Consider the following 16,542-nt stretch of genomic DNA (forward strand, 5'->3'; position numbering starts at 1 on the left):
GCAGAGCTCATTTTCTGAGGGACGTCCGCGCGCCAGGCATTACGAGCGCTTCACACGTATTTTAAAACTTTCAACCACCGTTTGAGGCAAATACTCTCCCCATTCAAATAACACCCCTATTATTATTCACGAACAAACCAGGGCTTGGAGAAGTTCAATGACTTGCTAAGGTCACACAACTAGGAATTGTAGAAGCCATGTCTGCAAGACTGTGTCTCAGGTTCTGTGCTGTTTTCTCATGATTCTCGTGGATGAACAGGGAAGGAAATACTGGAGCACACCGGGCTGGCAGTTGCCACTCCCCCAGAACTCTCATAGCACCAAGTTCACCTTTCTTACATAAAACTGCTTCTTTCTGCCTCCAAGCCACCCCCACCCCAGCGGAACTGAGAGGGAAACAGAAGTGGAGCTATGAAAGTAGGTGGGGATTACAGGAAGCTACCTTCTGGGGCGTGAAGGTTCCTAAACCCCTGACCTAAAACCTCTGGGAGATGCATTATATGCTGGGCTGGAGGTGACCCTACAGTGAGAGCTGGTCAAGCGCAGTGGTTAAAAGCACAGACTGGAAAGGCACCTGGGCTTGAATCCCAGCCCATCCCTTTCTAGCTGGATGACTGTGAGCAAAACTTCGTCTCATCTTGTCTTGGTATCTTCATCTCTAGCTCAACAGCCTCACCTGTAAAATGGGGTAATAGCGAGGGCACCTACCTCTTAGAGTAGTCATGAGGATGAAATGCCGTTAGTACGTGTAAAGGGTTGAGAACAATGCCTGGACCATAGTCGGTGCCATATCCCCTATAAGCTGTTGTTGTAAGTAGAAATGAAAACTGAGGTTTCTAGGTTATCAGTGTCTAGTCCCTTCCTCTGACCAATGTCCCAGGGCCTGAGGGCTGACTTTAGATCACGGCTAGGTCCCCACCTCTTACCTTGTCGAACATGAACACTTTATTGATTTGGCCTCTGAAGACCCTCAGGACAGAATTGATGTACACACAGGCGTCCTGGATGGCCGAGCCTATGACTTCTGCTTTCTCTTGTTCCTTAAATATCAGGTTCACAAACATGATTGTCACAGGACGAAGCTCAGACAGATAACCCCGAAGCTGTTTGTCGTCAATCTGCCAAGAGAGAGACTTTCTTTAGCGTCTGTCCTTGGCAGTGGTTCTTGGCCCCCAACCTCTACCACCACCTCTACCACCCCGACACGAGAAATTACCACTGCGGGGGAACAAGCCTTTTCAGATTCTCTGGGGAAGCCGAAGTGGTCAGAATGTGTGACGGACAGCACGCACAGCCAGCCCAAAGTTGAGCAGATGGGAGTGGAATTCACTAGCAAAATCTCTTGCAATGGGAACTTACGAAAGTGCTCATTTTGGGGAAGCCACCACTCCCCTGCCCAAATGCTACTCCCTCCTGCCAATAGGAGCCGTCATAATAAGAGAAAGAAGCACCGTTCCTTTTGGCTCTAACAATTTAGGGATAAGAATAGCATTCTGTGTAATTCAACCTTATATTTTCATAGCCTGGTACCATCCAGAATATTTTCATCTTCTGTCCTACTTTACCCCCATTTTACTGATTCGATAACTGAGGCATGGAGAAATAACACAAGTTTGCTTGGATAGACAGCAGCAAACTAAAACGAAAATTTCCACCTGCCACACGCCCTGCCTCCCTGGGGTGGCGTATTTCCTTCAGCTCCCTTCTTCTCTCCACGGAGACTGTGAGCAAGTTAACCCTGCCGTCATTACCCTTGAATTGGGTTAAATTAAGTGCATAGCAAACCAATGGGGGAAAATCATTGCATTTTTTTTTTTCTCTCCTCATAGCACAAATGTCTCAGATTCTCCAGTGACAATATGAAATGCATCTTCTAGATGAAAGATTGTGTACAGGGAACCCTGCAGCCATGCTTCCTAACTGGCTGGGGTAGTCCTGGTTTCATGCAATTGTATCCTTTTCCTAAAAGACAGTGATTTCTAACTAAAGAACATGATGATTTTCTTTGATTTTTCAAATAAATTTGTTAAGTAATCAATTATTAAATATTAAATCTATTGAACAAATAAATGAAAGATTTTTCTATCAGATCCTGTGTTCTGGGTTTTGGTTTGGAAAACACAACCACCAATCTGTAAGGATCTCTATACTTTAGGCGTGGGCGTCAGGCCTCGGGAAGGTGTGAAAAGTTTGCCTTTTGCCTCCTTTCAGCCCCGTGAGGAAAGAGTGAAGAAACAAAATGGAGTCACCATAGCCAACCTAACAAAATTCCTTAAATCAGAATGGGCTGAAACATGAGGAACAGATTTTATTTTATCTTCACTAGCCTGAGGACTTGAACTTTTGAACTTCTCAGTTGTGCTTCAGTGCCCCAGAGATGTACATAAATCCTATACATAACCCTCTGAAGGACTTGGGAAAGAGTGTTCACGTGCTCAGACAGCCTCACATCCGGAAGGTCACCTTCTCAGTCGGACCCACGTAGAGGCTACGAATGCAGGACTGCTTTTTCTCAAGAACTCTCAACCTTTCTCTTTTCTTCGGAACACTTTGGGTGTTAGCTGGTAGGGTTCCCAGCTGGTAGGGGGTCTTAAGATCTTAAGACACTTGAATAAAACTTTGTCATTTAATTCTAGTGAAGCCTCCTGATGCATTTACGCTCGGTCAACACCCCTTAGCTGTATCTCTTCACCTGCTGTGCATTATTCCTGCCCACAGTTTTCCCGGTGACTCATGAGTCTCTCTTATATCTCATTCCCGGAGACCTTACCCTCAGCTGGCAGCAACTGAAGACGCATAAAGTGTCGTATCTCTTGGTGGTAGGGAGAGGAGGGAGGGCGATTTTCTTGAGCTTCAAAAATGTTGAAGAGTCAAACAATTGCAGGCACTAGAGGTAGTGTTTTAAATCAAGCTGACGGTGGAGGGGTGCTTCCTGACACCTTAGAACCCACACTAGGAAGGCAGCTGCCCACTGGTCATGCTTGACCTACAAAGATTTCCTCCAGGACACAATTGCATTTTGGTGAGATTAAGGATTAAAATAGGCCCACGTTAGGAGGGTATATAGCCTGTGCATAAAATGTAGGGTTCAGGTAGAACAGGGTTCAAATCCTAGCTACATCTCTTACTTTACAACCTCAGGAAAGTTTTTGGTATCCTTCTGGGTCTGTTTCCTCATGTATAAAACGGAGATAAAGCTATCTACCCAGGACTGTGAAGAATAAATACATGAAACAGCAGAGTGCCTGGCACATGGTGAGTGGTGAGAGAGAGGTAGAATTCACGGGGATTAGTCTCTTTGAGAGAGCCTAGATCTAAGCGGGTAAGAAGGGACACTTTGGGGGTTGGAGGTAGTTCTAAGAGTTTCTAATTATCTATACTGTTAACTTTCAAAGCTTAGAGCAAATGGCATGTGACTTAGAGAAATAGTGCACCAAGGCTCATTCACCTGGTATCTTTCTGCCATGTGGCATATACTAGAAAGGGCGGCCATTGGTTCTCATAGGCTCGGGACACTTCCAGTTTGCCCAGCTGTATAAGGTGACACAGTCCTAGTGCCTCCCTGTTGTCACAGTGCAATTATGAACGATGCCCCTTTAACTCTGAAAAGCATCCTGATTCGAACGATCCATTTCATAGTACCCTACACAGGAAGAATGTCAGCCCCACCTCTTTTATTTCAATGAAACATATTACTAACTACTGGGTTTCTTGATCTTTCCAGCTATCCAGGGTCCCTGACTCCCCGAAAGCCAATAAATTAAATTATGGAAATACCTGCTTCAGGATGCTCTCCATCACATATTTCTGGAGGGACGACTCCAGCTCGGGATTGGACTCCAGTATGCACGCAAGCCTCAGGAGGTCTGAGAGGGCAGAAGGGGGGGCTGGCTCAGAAAGAGAGGCTTGGTTCTGCACTGCTAGAGAGGGGAGGCTCCCCGGCCCCATTCCCTTGGGCAGTGGCCGTCACAGTTCAGTCGGGGGGACTCTGGTACACCTAGTGGCTAAGCAGGGCCAAGGGAAATCCAACGAGCCGTTCTTAGAGGTTGCAGGTTTCCCAAAATTCAGTCGCTTGCAGCTTGAGGCCCTGTTCTGATTATCATCACACTTTGGGACTTGGGGGGCCTTTTACCTCCAGACTTGAGTTAAAATTATCGCCACAGGTGACGGGGATGTACAGATGAGGGGATGACAATCAACAGAGGACGATGGTGACAGAAGGAAGGGGATATCAGGTTGAAAGAACAGCAGGAGTGAAATTCAGGAGCCTGGTTTCTCATCCCAGGTTCGATGGCAACTCTGTGGAAGCCTAGACAAGTCACCCCATTGCCCTGGTGGCCTTGGGAGTACACTGAAACTTAGGTGACTTTCTGTCCCTGTAGATGCTTTGCTTGACCAGAAACACAGTCCATCCAGTCAGCCAACCCCCAGATGCCAAACCGACTCTGGGCCTTCTTACCCCAAACACGATTGGCTGTGTGGCCCCAGCCAATCAGATCTTTTCTATTTGTCTCTTCCCATCCTTTATTCTTTAGCCTGTAAAAGCTTCTTGCCTCCTGCCTCATTTTGCAATTCTCCGAAAGGAGACTGTCCATGTCCTAAAGTGTTCAATAAAATTTGTTTGCATCACTGAAAGTGACTTCTTAATCGTTTTTTGACAACAGGTTAATGTTGGAATGCCTGTTTGACATGCGGGGGGATGGCCCACAGCCAGTTTTTTTTTATGAATTTATGATTCAGGACAAGTCTGAGACAACTTGCAAAACCTTGAGAACAGGGTGTCCTTAAATGTTGTGCCCTAGGCTCCTGCTTTCCTCACTCTCGTCCCAGCCCTGCGGGGAATCACAGGGAAGTTGAGCACGGATGAATATCCTTCAAGAGGTGAGTGGGGAAGACTAGAGGTTCAAGGACAGAACCCTGAAGTCACCGACATTTAAGGAATGGAAGGAGACTGAGCAAAGGGCCCTGAAAATGGGGAACAAGGGGGAAAAGCAAAACTAGGAAACAATATTCTTGAACCCAAGGAAAGAAGCAAAGATTGGTGTCCAGAAAAAGAGCAATCTAAGGCGAGTGACCTTGGATGGGGCCTGAGGAGAAGCCACCTGGTTTGGCAAGTTGATGGTCATGAGTGACCTTGACATAAATAGTCTCAGTGGACAGGAGGAGGAGGGGCGAGAAGCTGGGTGTCAGGGGCTCAGGACTGAAGAGCAGGTGAGCACACGGCCCGGGGGCACGTGCCATCCATGTTTACGGGGTGAATACATAAATGAGAGGCTGGAGAGACGCGGCGCGGACACACAGATTACGCTTGTGAGCAGTGCGGTGGTGAAAGAGAGGAAGGGACAGTAGGGTTCATAGACGTGTTGTTTTTTTCTTTCATTGTGGCGGAGACTGGTACATGTTTGGAAGATGAGGGAAAGGCGCCACTGCCGGGAAGAACAGGGACCCGAGGAAGGCTGTCCCGAGAACGGATATTGCGGGGAGTGGGGGGAGGTCCCTTCGGGTGCTGCTCAGGACCGGGCTGTACGGGGCACGGCCCTGTGTGATGGAGCCGTGGCATCAGCATAAGACCCTCCCGACCGCACGTAGAGGCCGAGGCTCTTGTCCGTCGGGGTTACTTACTTTTGTGGTCACCAGAAGGATAGTAAGCCATGAAAGTCAAGCACTTCGTGAAAAATTCATCAAAGTTAAAAGTAGGGGGTGGTTTTAAGAAATTAACCTAATTGAAAAAAGAAAGAAAGTTTTTGGTGAGTCGGAGAGTTGTCTGGTCCCTCGAACGTAATTTCTCAGCAGAAAGGGCAGGGAGTTCGCTTTGGAGAGTCCAGGACGTGACACACAGAGATGGGCATACTTAAACCACGAAGCTCTTTAATTTGGATGTGATTGCATTAAAAGTCTCTCCGATTAGTCACTAAGAGCTCCATCTTCAGTATGTACACAGATGGCCATTCCGGGGGGCTCACCTGTATGCTTTTTACATTCCTTTCATAACATTTCAATTCAAATAAGATTTGGTTAAACTGCACACCATTTCTTTCTTTTAAGTGTAAAGGGGCAAAGGGGCGGATGCCCCAAAGGGAATTAGGACTATCGCCAGAAAGGATTCCTAGCGCCCGCCTTCTCAGTGGTTCTTCTGAACAGGGCGACCCTGGCACAGATGGGCAGAGCTTTCCGTAAGCGGCAGCACCACACATACCTTAACAGCTCTCTCATCTGGAATCCTCTCAATTTCGATCATGCTGCGGTCACAGAGCTGCCAGCAGTTTGGGGACAGAATGACATCGTTCATCTGTGCCAAGTTCTGTGCTAGGCGCACGTCATCCACCACCTGACCAATCACCAGAAAGAAGTTGCGGGTTTTGTCTCCAAAGACCAGCATGGTGATGTGGCCAGCGGCCAGGGCTGTGAGAAGGCAAACAGTAGGTTTGTACGGGAAGTTCTGGCTTGTTCCCCAGCACATGGCTTCTTGGGAAAATCAGAATCTTGGTGTGACTGTACCACCTCAGAGCAAGATCTAGTTTCTAAAATTTACATAGAGATCTGAGGGTGCCTCTTCTGGGCCCAGGCCTTCCAGAACAACTCTTCTCCCAAACCTAGAAAGTCAGCGACTCGATTTCACCTTCCTGTATCATTTATCTCCCTAGATGGCCCACCCCATGAGTCTCCAAAGTTATTTTACTTTTTCTTCAATTTATTTACCCTTAAGGGCAACAGAGAATGACTTTGCTAATTCCTATTGGGGGAGGATTTGCATTTTATCAGAGGTCCGGGCTTTAACAGAAAAGAACCACATAGGATGGAATTTCAGGTCACAGCCAGAGGCTGGGGAAAGGAGCAGGCATTTTGACAGTCAGATGTCCCATCCAGGTGTGGCTTCTAACTGTTTTCAAGTTGGGAACTGGAGATTTTGTTACTGGAGCAGCAGAAGACAGAACGTTGTAAAGTGTGACATGTACATCAAACGTATGTATAAATGAACTATAAGGGATGCACGGTTCTTTTAAATGTCTAATTAACATTAAGGTTTTTTTGAACCTTTGCTCTCTGCTGTGCTGATTTGTCGACGCTGACCTATATTTACCCCTCTGAAACACACTGAGGCTTGGACGCCTGAAAAATAATGGTACTGTCGCCAACTGTGTAACAGCCAACCAGCATTGTTCTCCAGAAGGATAGTGCATCAGACTCTCTAGGGTTAGCTTGGGAAAAATACTCAGTATTATAACGACTTTTGACTTTTTTTTCAACAGAAGACTTAAGTCATTTGGAAACTCTGAGTAACAAAGAAAGCTGAGAAACAGTTAACTGGGTGCCCCCCGATGTGTTGGCTCCTCATCTCTGACACTTCAGAATTCTAGTTTGCCAAGTTGGTTGGGTGGCAGGTAACACAGCAGCACTGACTACGGCCATTCATTTACACCCCTCAGAATGCCATTCCTGGCCCGGCGAACTGGGAATCCTGATGCCTCCAGCTCAGGACTGTGGTGCCGCAGAAATGACACAATGTGGGTATTGTCTGCTACAGACTGTGGGTGTGAACAACACAGACACAAATGTGATCGTAATTCGATGTGTGACTTTAAGAAGCCCCCTGTTAAGCTGGAGCTGCACTGTAGGCTGACCCGTTAAGCTTTTCTTGTGCAGCATTCTTAGGAAGTGGGGTGACTGGTTTGAGGACACGGCTGAATGAATGAAATCACAAGCTACTCTCTACTGTATGCGACGGTACACACTGCTGCCAGCAGCAAGCCCTGACGACAACAACAACAGTAATAGTAATGAAAAGATACTTGGTGCACTGGTTGCTACGGGCCAGGGCCGACACTGGCTACTTAAATTTACTCTTTGTAAGAGCCGATGAGGGAGATAATTGGGATTAGCCGGAATGCTCTCAGCTGGTAAGGGAGGGGGCCCACATTCACATTCTGGTTAGCCTAATGCCCAACTTCAAGGCACGCTGGCGGGGCGGGGCCGCCTGTTCCACTGTGTTCTCTTTGGGAGAGCGATGCCTCGGGAGCCAGGACCATATGCAACTGCTGCAGCATCTTCTCTTTCTCCAAAGCTTACCTATCTTGACTCGGACGTCCAGGCCTTCTTCTGACTCCTGGGTCTCAAACAATCCCTGGATCTCCAGGCTGCATTTAATTACCAAGGTGATAATGTTTTTCAGTTGCCTTCGCTCCACCTTCCACAGGGCGAGAAGTGAATCACCTTGAGGAGACAGACATACCGGGGGGTCTTGGCCTGCCTTGGGGATCAGTCCATTTTGGATGAAATCTGTATAGAAACAGCCCTCACGCCAGTCTCCTGGCCATCGCTGTCTCTGAGCTGCCTCCCGTGGCGGAGCCCAGGCATCGTAGCGTGCCTTTCGACCCCTCCCATCTCAGGGAGCTCCCCTACCTGCAAATTTTAAGATGTCTCCTCCAAAAATCAACACCTCTGTGAGAAAAGGGAAAGATACATCAGACACTGATTTCTTAAAGCTAATAAAGAACATTCATTCTTCATCAGTGTCATCGAAATTAGGTCGAGAGAACAGCGATTAAGAGAAGAGACTTATCCTAGAGATGTCATTTCAGACAAGATGTCCCTTAACCCTACCTGAGTGTGTTTCCTCAAATGTGGGATGAGTACATTGAACTAGATTGTGTACATGTTCCGTTTCTGTGAGTGGGAGAAGATAGGAAAGGAGGAGGGGGGATTTCTGATGAGCTCTGAGGACAGCTACCCTACTCCTATGACAATGGAAGGCTTTCCACCAATCGAGGTTGTTATGAGCTTGTGCAAGTGGATGCGTGACAGGAGCCATAAGGACTGAGATTCAGAAAATTGGGAAACTACAACTACGGTCAACCTGCATTGTGTTTATTTAGGCTTTAGCACATAAATGGACAATTTTTTTCGTTTTATTTATGCTTCATCACAAATTTGTTGAATGCTGTTGTACTGAGTGGGATGCAAAAAAAATTAGATACCATTTCTGTTTTTCAGGAGCATTGACCTTTGTTCAGTGGGTTATATTAAGGTATTACTAGCAAACTTGGAGCCTGATGGAAGACTAGACCTAGACTTTACCTGAAGAAAGTAAGTCGTTTTCTTCATGAACAGTTCAAATAATGTCAACAAGATGGTGGGCAGAGGTTGAAAAGGAGACCAGATTTTCCAGTCGGCTCTAAGTGCTTCAGAATCCATCATGAGGAAACATATTACTGATGAGTTCACTAAAAATCACTCATCTATTCATACAGCATTCTCTTAGTGACTGTGCTTGCTACCAGTGAATACTAGCTAAGAGCATTACTGCTACAGTTCTTGTCAAAGTAGGCTCTAATTCAGTGTTTCAACAAATGCAAAGCATTCTTTCCCAGCAGTACTCTGGATTAATGAGGTTTGATTACATTCTTTCACTTGTACTGTATTATACCATATTTCCCCGAAAATAAGACCTAGCCGGACAATTAGCTCTAACGTGTTTTTTGGAGCGAAAATTAATACAAGACCCGGTATTATATTATTACATTATATTACATGACATTATATTATATAATGTAAGACCTGGTCTTATGTTATAGTAAAACAAGACCGGGTCTTCTATCAATTTTTGTTCCAAAAGACGCATGAGAGCTGATGGTCCGGCTAGGTCTTCTTTTCGGGAAACACAGTATTTCACAGAAGACCGGTTTCATACACAGTTCCTGGGGAAAATGACGGGTGCTGAGCAATAGGACTGGACTGGGTGAGAACCAGCAAACCCAGGAAAAAAAGGGAGCACCATGTCCTGAAGCCCGGCGCCCACGGGGACACTCACTCTCCACAATGGCGCTTATATAGTAGTTCAGGATTTCCACCAGCTGCTCAGCCCCTCGGTCCATGTACATGGCCGTGCTGAACTTCTCCGTCATTGCGGTGAAACCTGTAAGAAATGTGCTGCTGGGCTCCCTGGCTGCTCGCAGGGACCAGACAGAACCAGAAGAGGGCCACCCTGCAGAGCAGTGGGCCTCAGCTTTTAAGAGCAGGCAGGGCTTCTTCTTAATGGTCCTTGGGGCTGCTCAGGAGTCAGCTGTGCAGCCGCCTCTATCTTTGTTTATTATCTGAGGGGTCAGGGAAAAGCGCCAGATAGAAACCTCTTCCCTTCAAATATCTCTCGACACGTACAGAGAGGACTGCAATTCCTTATAACTGGGTATAGAACTTCCATTCTATGCCAATGAAAACACACAAAATTCAAACACATCTCAAGAGGTGGCCCGTTTACTGGTAAGAGGTAAACAACATCTGGAGAGACCACTTCCTGGAGGTGAGTTTTGCCTGGGACGTGTGTGGGGTTTGGGGGTTTGAGTCAGTGAAGACGGGGCAGGGGCACTAGAGCCTAAGGTTCCACGTATGGGACTTGGGCACCTTAAAGGTTGCCCGGGACTGGACATGCTTGGTAAGGAAAGATGCGAGAGAACCATCCCTCCTCCCGCCTGTTTCCTCAGTGGGGGCTACCTGTGGGAACAGCACAAAAGCTCAGACCCGGCTCCTGGACTCTTCCACTCAAGCCCTGTGTGTGAACTCCGATGCGAGCCTGTTGTTCACCCGCATCTAACATCCCTTTTGTGCTTGCCTGAAATATCAACAAACATCAAAACTCCATCAAAATAATCCACCGAGTGTCGCTCTGGAGAGAAATCTCCATAAACGATGAGGTCCGGCAAATGAGCTGCTAATTTGACGATGGCCCGGTCTTGTAATACTTGTTTTCGAGTGTTCATGTTCCAGGCAAATGTTCAGGATTGTATGGTCACAGCACGCAGTCCCCCAACAGATCTCTGGAAAGGAAAGCTGAGAATGGAGGAGAGCTGACTTACACTCATTCCCTCCCTTTCCTATTTTCTTTTTCTCCGTCGGCTTTGTTCTAACCTGTAGACTGCTTATTTAAGTGACTGAGTGGTGGTAAGTGATGGAGGGTTGTTGAGTCACACTTCAAATGGGCCCATTTCCTATAAAAGAACCTCTCACAAACTAGGCTCCAACCCTGAACGGCTGTCACATAAATGAGCACCGTTACAAACAGGATGGGGAGAACGAGAACACTGTTTTCATAAAGGGGTGGAAGTGCTGGGGTAGAGGACCAGTGGCGCTGCTGATTCAGTCTACACCCCTTTCCCTCCTGTCGTCATGTTTCCTCTTCCCCGCCCCACCCTTTTGGTCTGTCATCTTTTCGCTCTCCTTTTTGAAAATTTATAAAAATAAAAAGTATAGATGTGAATTAGTGTGTGCGAATATTTATATAAAGGTAAGTAGCAAAGTGGAGTCTTATATCGGGGGTGCCAAAAAAATGTACGAGTCTACACATGACTGGTATTCATCTTTTGTTATCATTATATATCGAGTATTACAGTTTTTTCCTTTCTTAAAATGTGTATACAGTTTCTTTGGCACCCTCTGTATATAAACAAGAGATTAAGTATACTAAGGTACAGTCTCAACTAAATAGAGGGAACATTTTTAAAGGTGTGTGTGTGTGTGTGTGTGAACACTTTAAACTGTAAGTGGGAAGAAATGTGGAAATTTTAATTTGTTACCCAGATGGTTCTGAGAAAACTAGGATTCCCGAAGGTCTTCCTTTAGTTGCTGGGGCCGATTAAATGCTCGTGCCTAAGAGTTGTGAAAATCATGCTCTGCCAACTTAAAAAGGAATTTCTTCCACAATGTTTTCAGAGTAATCCAAGTTCCTGGAATAGGTGACAAAAAAATAAGAGAATTTTTTTTTTTAAAAAAAGGAGGAACTATTACTGACCAATAGGGAGGAACTGGTAAGTAATTTCGACTGGAGGTAGGACATGTTGGGATACGTGAGAGTGTTATAAGGAAAAAGTGAGACAGTTAAACATGTATCTTAGACTTAGGAAAGCATTTTAAAAAATATGGGAAAACAGTATATTTAACTAACAAACTACAAAATGTATAGAAACTTCTAAAAATGAGTGTTAAATATTAGGAATTAGATAACCTTTAAAAGGAAAAGCCTGGGTAAACTCAAATGCTAAGAAGTGAACAAAAGATAGAAGAAGCATGTAGTTAAATTTAAAAAAAAAAATAAAGAAGAGCAGCATTGAGTCACAGATGTACCAGCCAACAGAGAAGTAAATCAAACAAATAATTTCTGATAGTGAATTTGATAAGTGGTAATGTGAACTTATAAGAAAGGTATGAGAAAACCAAATGCCCAGAACGAGGTGAGACTTAGGAAAAATGCTAAAGCTAAGAGAACCCAGAGGGACTTTTAGACTTTATTGAAAACAAAGTAATTAATAAGAAGAATAAGAAGGAAGCTTAAATATGACATACTACACTATTCTTCTTTGTTTCTGCCTCTCCATTATGGAAAACTGAAAAGTATAACAACTATTGCTAGGAAAGAATTGAAGTCCAAGGTAAGAAAGTCATGATAACGCAGCCAGTCATTTAAAATAAATTCAAGGAGCCAGCCCCAGATAACCTACATCCCCAAATACTGAAAGGCTGGCAGATGTAATGTCAGTCATCTCAAAAAATGATGGAGAACCAAAGATGGGCTGGAAAACGGGTTGGGCACATTTCTTTCTGAATTTCAAAAGACAAAGGTATCTGTGGATTCCAGAAACCAGAGACTGGTAAACATGATGCGTCAGTCAAAGCTAGGTTTTGCTTCATTAACAACTCCAAAATCTCAGTGGCTTGAAATAACGATGGCTTATTCCTTGTTTATCTTTTGCTCACGCTGCATGTCCATTAGAAGCTGGCTGAGGAGATTATGCTCTATCGTTACCTTCACTTTGTGACCCAGACTGGGACCTTCTGGCTGCCAAGACAGTGGGAAAAGAAGATTCCATGGGGCAGACTCTTTCCTAAAGTGTTCTCCTAAAGTCAGAAGTGACTTCAGTTCTTCAGAAGTGACACGGTTCCCTTCCACTCACATGACACTGGCCAAAGCAAGTTATGCAGACACATCTAATTTCAAGTAGGTGGGGAGTGCAATCCTACCACGTGTGCAGTGGGGGAAAGACAGTAGCCTCGACCGTTACCACACTTGATAACAAGTGAGCCCTTAGATGAGCAAGAGGGCAGTAAGAGGAGTCAAATGGATTCAGACCCAAGAGCAAACTAGCCCAATTTCCTTTTTTGAAGAGTTATTAACCTTTCAAATCAAGAGAATGCTAAAGACAAAGTGTATCTTGACTTTTAATAAGGAATGTGACTACATTTACCACATCCTTGTGGGGAAGATACAAAATTGTTAAGAGTGATGAAAATATAGTGAGCTGGTTCACAACCAGATGTTTTTTCTGTTCTAATGTCCACTGAGAGGGAAGCCGCCATGGGCGTGCCAGGGGACTGAAGATAAAATTGGAAGGAGAGCTAATGTATTGAATGACACAGCCAGGTTCTCAAAATATCTTAATCGACTGAAATAACAATGAATTTCAGGATAAAGTGCTGTATTTAGAATGTTAACAACATCAAATGCAGATCATGTGAAAAACTAGATTTACTATACATTCAATATTATCTTTTTAAAAACTTCATGTTAAGGCACAATGTGCAGAAAAATGCACCATTCAGAAGTGTACAGCTTGATGAATCATTATGAAGTGAACAAGTCCATGTAATCCCTACTCATATCAAGAAAGAACAGTACCAGCACTGCGGAACCTCCTTTCACACCTCCTCTCAGACACTCCTCGTCACTTCTTCCCAAAGGTAACCATTCTCCTGATATCTAACCCTATAGACCACCTTTACCAGTTTTAAAAATTTATATAAATGGAATCACACTATATATTTTTTTTCTCAAAAGTTTGTGGTATTCATATTGTGCATATATCAATGAGTGTTCCTTTTCAGTGTGGTATAGTATTCCATCTGATTATATCAGAGAGGATTTATCCATTCTAATATTGACCTGTGGATTGTTTCCAGTCTTAGGCTGTCAGGATTCATGCTGCTAAGAATATTCTCGTACATGTGTTTTGGTGGACATGTGTGCATTTTGCTTGGGCATATATCTAGGAGGAGAAGTGCTGGGGCATAGGATATACACATATTGAACTTTAGTGGGTCCTGCCAGTTTTCCAAAGTGGTTGTACCAATTTACACCCCACACGCAAGCTAGGAGAGTTCAAAAGCTCTATGTGCCACTCAATGCTTGCTGTTGTCAGTCTTTTTAAATGTTAGCCATCTTGAGAGGGGTGTGGTGGTACCTGTGGGGAGCCATGATTTCTTGTTATTCTAAAGCCTTGCAGACTGGCTCAATTTATGATTAACTTGTTTCAGCTTCTAAGGCATTATCTCTGCCTGCACCTGGAGGGTGCTTGCAAGCTGCTGAGAAATGAGGTGGGAGTGACCGGTTCTCGGACACTGAGGACTGAAGACTAGCAGGATAATTGGTGGGCTTTGTCATGAGATAATGACTTTGGGAAAGTTTCAAGGATTTTGTAGTTTGTATGTAAAAGTCATAAATTTATTCTTAATGAGATAATGCATACTCATGATTGTTAAGCTACATGTACACAGATGGTATAAATTGGTGAAGAATAGTAAACTTGGTGCTTCAGGATCACTGAAGACCGGCCGCATCATCATTTGTGTGAGTGTCTTTTTTTTCATTCCCACTCCCCCATTCGGGTACTGTTCGATTTGTGGCGGCTGGCCCGTCACAGGTACCTGTGATTTTGTTTCCTGGGTGGCACTAACAAAATTAAGCACCTTTCCACATGTTTACTGGCCATTGGATACAATGCAGTCCTAAGGTATATAAGCAGAGTTCACACGTGACCATTGGGTTTAGTTCTGCCCATTTTATTTTAAAGAGTTATTATTCATTAACTATCGAATGTGATTGGAAATGTTATGTCAAGAGATGATGATGTTTGGGTGAAAACAGTAGTTGTCTTTAAATCTTTGAGTTGAAATGTGAAAGCTAGGAGCTATAGATCCTCGTGCAAAGTCAAATGCTGGTCCCAGCATTTAATGAAAGAACTCCCCTGCTTTCCCCTCAGGTAGGGATTGCGTTTGCCTAAGCAAGAATCAGGTTTGTGGAAGGCTCGCAGAGGGAGAGGAAAGTTGGTGTTTTTACCCTCAGGGGAGGGAGCTAGACTTTCTCCGTAGGAATGGAAGCTCTGAAGAGGCTTCCACAGATGTGCCGAGGCCACAGAACAGAGATGGGCCTGAGCAGGACTGAGCAGATGGAGCGCGATTCTATCCTCTCCTGCCTGTTGACTGGCTAGCTCAACTCTATTCTCTTTGGCTACCACTTGTTTAGATTGCCAGATTTAGCAAATAAAAATATAGGACATCTATATTTGAATTTGAAATAAATAATTTTTTAAAAGTATAAATATATCCCAAATATTGCATTTTTACCCAGCAACCCTACGACCAGCCCCTTCGATCTCGGCAATTTATCACACCCGCCTCACAGGCGCCGTATAGACCGTTTTGCTTGTGTTTTAACACTGTGTGGAAATTGGGTTAGATTTTTTTCAAAATGATCAACTACGATCAAAGGCTGGCAATCCCTGGGAAGCAAATTTCAACCATGTAAGGAAGTGTTCAAACTGGGCAGTCTTGGGAAGTACTGGATTTCCTTGTGAGTGGCTGTGTATCATCTGCCTGCAAGGTTGTAGAGGTGATTTAGTGGAAAGATGAAATGATTACTAACCCATTCCATGGGTTTAAATAAGGTGATCTGAGGACTTGGACAGATTTTTCTAAGTTTATGATTGCTAGGCAAGGAAAGTAGATAAATTTGGAGAATCCGATGACAAATGTAGAAGACAGCTAGGATAACACAATCATTTGTTATGGGCCAAAGAGGCGAAGACATCTGAAGTGAAGACCAGAGAGTTTTTCTTAAGAACACCTATAGGAAGATAATAGAAATTTCCTATTTTAGAATACAGTCTTCTCCTTTCACTTCCATTAACATAAGAAAATGATTAGTGATGTGAAACACACCACATTGGAATGATGATTTATTACGACCTTTTTATGTGGAGCATTTTACATAGGTTGCCTCATTTAATCCTCAAAACAGCACTGCATACAGGATAAGGGGTATCTACCCATTTCACACACACAGAAACTGAAGCTCAGATTAATTTGCTTTAGGTCACATACCTGGGAAGCCCATGTTCTTTCTACTATAGCACGCTACATCCCAGCTCTTTATGGTATATGACACTTGGGGATATCTATGACCTAGAGAAAACACGTATTTAATTTGAGAGCACTTTAATGGTACCGTCATCAATTATTTGGCCAACTCCATTAGTCAAGGGTAGAGCACAAACAGAGAGAGGGCACTGAAAGAGCATGAAAGCAGCTTTGAATGAGGATATCTGAAAGAGTGAAAGAACGAGCAGGTGAATGAGGCCCCAACAAGTTTCCTGGGTGAAGGAGTATGTATGTCCAGTTTCATTCTGCTTAAACTCAAAAATGAAGTTAAAGATCAATTATATCCATTATTGTTTCTCTAAATAGCTTTTAGAAACTCCTAATAGATTTCAGTTTTCATTC

General features: G+C 44.3%; 1 protein-coding gene across 1 annotated transcript in view; it reads right to left on the bottom strand.

Moving 5' to 3' along the window:
- Positions 1 to 16,187, bottom strand: part of ADCY10 (adenylate cyclase 10) — a 51,051-nt gene extending 34,864 nt beyond the window's left edge. Inside the window, 10 exon segments of the mRNA XM_033092104.1 lie at positions 927 to 1,118; positions 3,778 to 3,866; positions 5,623 to 5,719; positions 6,197 to 6,402; positions 8,068 to 8,211; positions 8,401 to 8,439; positions 9,809 to 9,913; positions 10,607 to 10,811; positions 11,568 to 11,717; positions 16,144 to 16,187. Of these exon segments, the coding sequence (XP_032947995.1) occupies positions 927 to 1,118; positions 3,778 to 3,866; positions 5,623 to 5,719; positions 6,197 to 6,402; positions 8,068 to 8,211; positions 8,401 to 8,439; positions 9,809 to 9,913; positions 10,607 to 10,754 (1,020 nt within the window). The 5' untranslated portion in view covers positions 10,755 to 10,811; positions 11,568 to 11,717; positions 16,144 to 16,187.
- Between the last annotated feature and the right edge of the window lie 355 nt (positions 16,188 to 16,542).

The sequence above is a fragment of the Rhinolophus ferrumequinum genome, chromosome 22, assembly GCF_004115265.2.
Source record: "Rhinolophus ferrumequinum isolate MPI-CBG mRhiFer1 chromosome 22, mRhiFer1_v1.p, whole genome shotgun sequence".
Classification (NCBI taxonomy): domain Eukaryota; kingdom Metazoa; phylum Chordata; class Mammalia; order Chiroptera; family Rhinolophidae; genus Rhinolophus; species Rhinolophus ferrumequinum.